The sequence below is a fragment of the Myotis davidii genome, unplaced genomic scaffold (assembly GCF_000327345.1).
Source record: "Myotis davidii unplaced genomic scaffold, ASM32734v1 scaffold164, whole genome shotgun sequence".
NCBI lineage: Eukaryota > Metazoa > Chordata > Mammalia > Chiroptera > Vespertilionidae > Myotis > Myotis davidii.
Window position 1 is genome coordinate 1,378,770 of NW_006296417.1, and position 2,813 is coordinate 1,381,582.

The 2,813-nt window shown below is 53.1% G+C and overlaps 1 protein-coding gene across 1 annotated transcript in view; it reads left to right on the forward strand.

The window, feature by feature from the left end:
* Window positions 1-2,671: 2,671 nt before the first annotated feature.
* Window positions 2,672-2,813, forward strand: part of ADAMTS17 (ADAM metallopeptidase with thrombospondin type 1 motif 17) — an 86,058-nt gene continuing 85,916 nt past the window's right edge. Inside the window, exon 1 of the mRNA XM_006771776.2 lies at window positions 2,672-2,806. Coding sequence (XP_006771839.2) covers window positions 2,728-2,806 — 79 coding nt within the window. The 5' untranslated portion in view covers window positions 2,672-2,727. The remainder of the gene's footprint in view (window positions 2,807-2,813) is intronic.

Genomic DNA, 2,813 nt, shown 5'->3' on the forward strand with positions numbered 1-2,813 from the left:
CACCCCTTCACAGTGAAACAGACCCAGGAAGTGGGGAGGTGCATGCAGACCCCACAGGGAGAGGTTGGCAGGAGTCACGGAGGGGGTGAGGATGCTGGCCAAGTAGCTGCATTTTGGGCTGGGCTCCAGGCTCTACAGGGAAAGGGCGAAATAAAAATCAGGAAAAAAATAAAAAACTACAAAAAAAAAAGAAAGAAAACAAGAACCCAGGCCTTTGGAGCTGAGGAGAGCAAGCCTGTGCTTGCATTTCACAGCAGTTCTGGTTGTAGAAGGAAGAGGGGACTGATGCCAGGCGCCCCCTGCTGGAGGGCATGGGGCATCTCATGGGCTCCTAGGAGGAGGGATGGGTGGTGGCTCAAGGACCAAGTGAATTTAGACTCAAAGGAATCCCCTCTGACACCCTCTCTCCTCACCTCCCGCCCTGGCCAGAGGCTGGTCAGCTGGTTCTGGAAGGCTGGTTTTTTTTTCCATGAGGGACTCTGCACACATAGGCTTCGCCACTGGGTTGCCATGGCTACTGGTTTCCACCAAAGTAGATGATGCTACTGCTGCTGATGGATGGATGGCTCAAGGACCAAGTGAATTTAGTCTCTAAGAGTTTGTCATGGGAATCCCCTCTCGCACCCTCTCTCCTCACCTTCCTCCCTGGCCAATGTCTAGTCAGTTGGTTCTGGAAGGATCATGGGCCTTCTCCCACCTATACACGGATGGAGCTTACACACGGGTCTAGGCGCCTGCACCCAGCTCACCAGCTCAAGAAAGGCCCGAGTTAGGGGGGACTAACGAGGGTCAAATTTGGACTGAGGGCCTGCAGTCCTCTTTATACTGCCCAGGGGTCATCTGCTCTCAGTAGCAATAGTAACAGGCATGGTGATGGCTGTCAGCACCCAGACTTGACTGTCGGGCATGAAGTGTCCAAGAGAGGCACGTGACCGACCTGCTGGTGTCTGCTCCAGCAGCATGATGGGAAAGCTCTCTGCTCACCAGGAGAGAGTTGTTCACGAAATGCAGGTGGACATCCCACACCCTTGAGCTTTGTCAACAGTGAGTGCAAGGAACTTATGACCCAGAGCCAACCAAGGCCAGCTGCCCTCATGTCACATTCAGGCCTCTGCTGCCACCTGTAGGGCTTCGATGGGCTTGCGTGTCTTGTGTTCATCCCCCCCTGACCCCTGACTCCTCCATCTGTGAAATGGGTTTAAGCCCTGCCCTTCCAAAAAATTAAGACAAAGCTATTTGTGTGTGTAAACATGAAATGCAATTATGGCAAATAGTGACTTTTTAGAAAATATGCTTTTATTGATTTTAGAGAGGAAGGGAGAGGGATAGAGAGAGAGAGAAACACCAAGATGAGAGAGAAGCATTGATCGGCTGCCTCCTGCACGCCCCCTACTGGGGATCGAGCCTGCAACCCGGGCATGTGCCCTGACCGGAAATGGAACCCTGACCTCATAGGTCGACACTCAATCACTGAGTCACGCCGGCTGGGTGCAACTTGATTTTTTTAAAAAAAAGTTTTGTCAACTAGTCTTGATGTCTCTCCATGTGGTTATAAACACCAAATTACTACATTTTTGTTCATTGATGCCTACTGTTCTGTTAGCCGTGTATCTGATGATGGACATACAGGTTTTTGCAACTTTTTCTTTTTCTCTGAATAGTGTGCTGCGGTGACCATCCTTGTCCTTTTGCCATTGCTTGCTTCTCGATGGTAGTTAACCAGATGGGAATTACAGAGTTGCTGGGTGTATGCATTTTAAATTTTACTACCGATTGCCCAGTTATTACTTAAAGTGGCTGTGCCAGTTTACACTCCCACCGATGGGCACAAGCGTGTCCTCTCCGATTCTCGATGTTTCCCAGCTCTTCAGTTTTGCGCGGTCTGGTTGCTGTCTAGTTGTTGCTTTAGTCTGCATGCGTCTGTTAGTGGACAATGACTCCTTCAGCCTGACCCCAGTGGCATAAGCACTTGTTCTCCTGGCTGCTACTCACCGGCTTTCAGTGGCAGGCCTTTGAGGTGGCTCTTTGGCCAACAAAAGCTGCACCAAAAAGCTCACCATGACATTTCTCCATCTGTAAGAGGGTGTGGCCATATCTGTTCCGCTCGCTTCTGTGAGGATAAAGACAAAGGGTTGTGTGAAGGGTTTGGATAAATACTGCTATGTTGGATGTAGCCAGCAGTCGGGTGCAAACACAGGTGTGCAAGAAAGTGGCCAGCGGCACACATCCAGATGCAGAGAGGACGCGCTTTTAGGGGTGACACGGTTGGCCAGGACGCTCTCCAGCCTGTCGTCTTGTGCAGTTGAGGCGGAAGGGTCAGGGGATTTCAAAAATGAACATAAACTCTTAAGATTAGAGACTTCCCCATGGTGGTCCCTCAAGGTGTCCCCTCCTGGGTCCTCCGGGGTCGCGCGCCACCTGGCGTCCGGTCTCCGCCACTGCCCAGAAACCACGTGTAAGAAAGTGCTTACAACCTAACAACACACCCTGGTTTGGACCCGTCCTAGCCAATAGGCGAGGGGGAGGCGGGGCCGGGGAAAGCCAGCGCCCAATCACCTCCTGCTCTCCGAGGAGAGGGCGGGGCTTCGGGTTTACCACGTTGGGTTTGTCCGCAGCGCTAATTACTTTTTCCAGAGGCAGGAGGAGGGTTTCACTCCGGCTGGCGCCGCCGCCTCGCGCGCTCCTGCTCCGCCGCGACCATCCGGGGGGCTGCTCCTCCCAAGTACCATGTGTGACGGCGCCCTGCTGCCTCCCCTCGCCCTGCCCTTGCTGCTGCTGCTGGTTTGGGGACTGGACCCGGGCACAGGTAGCGC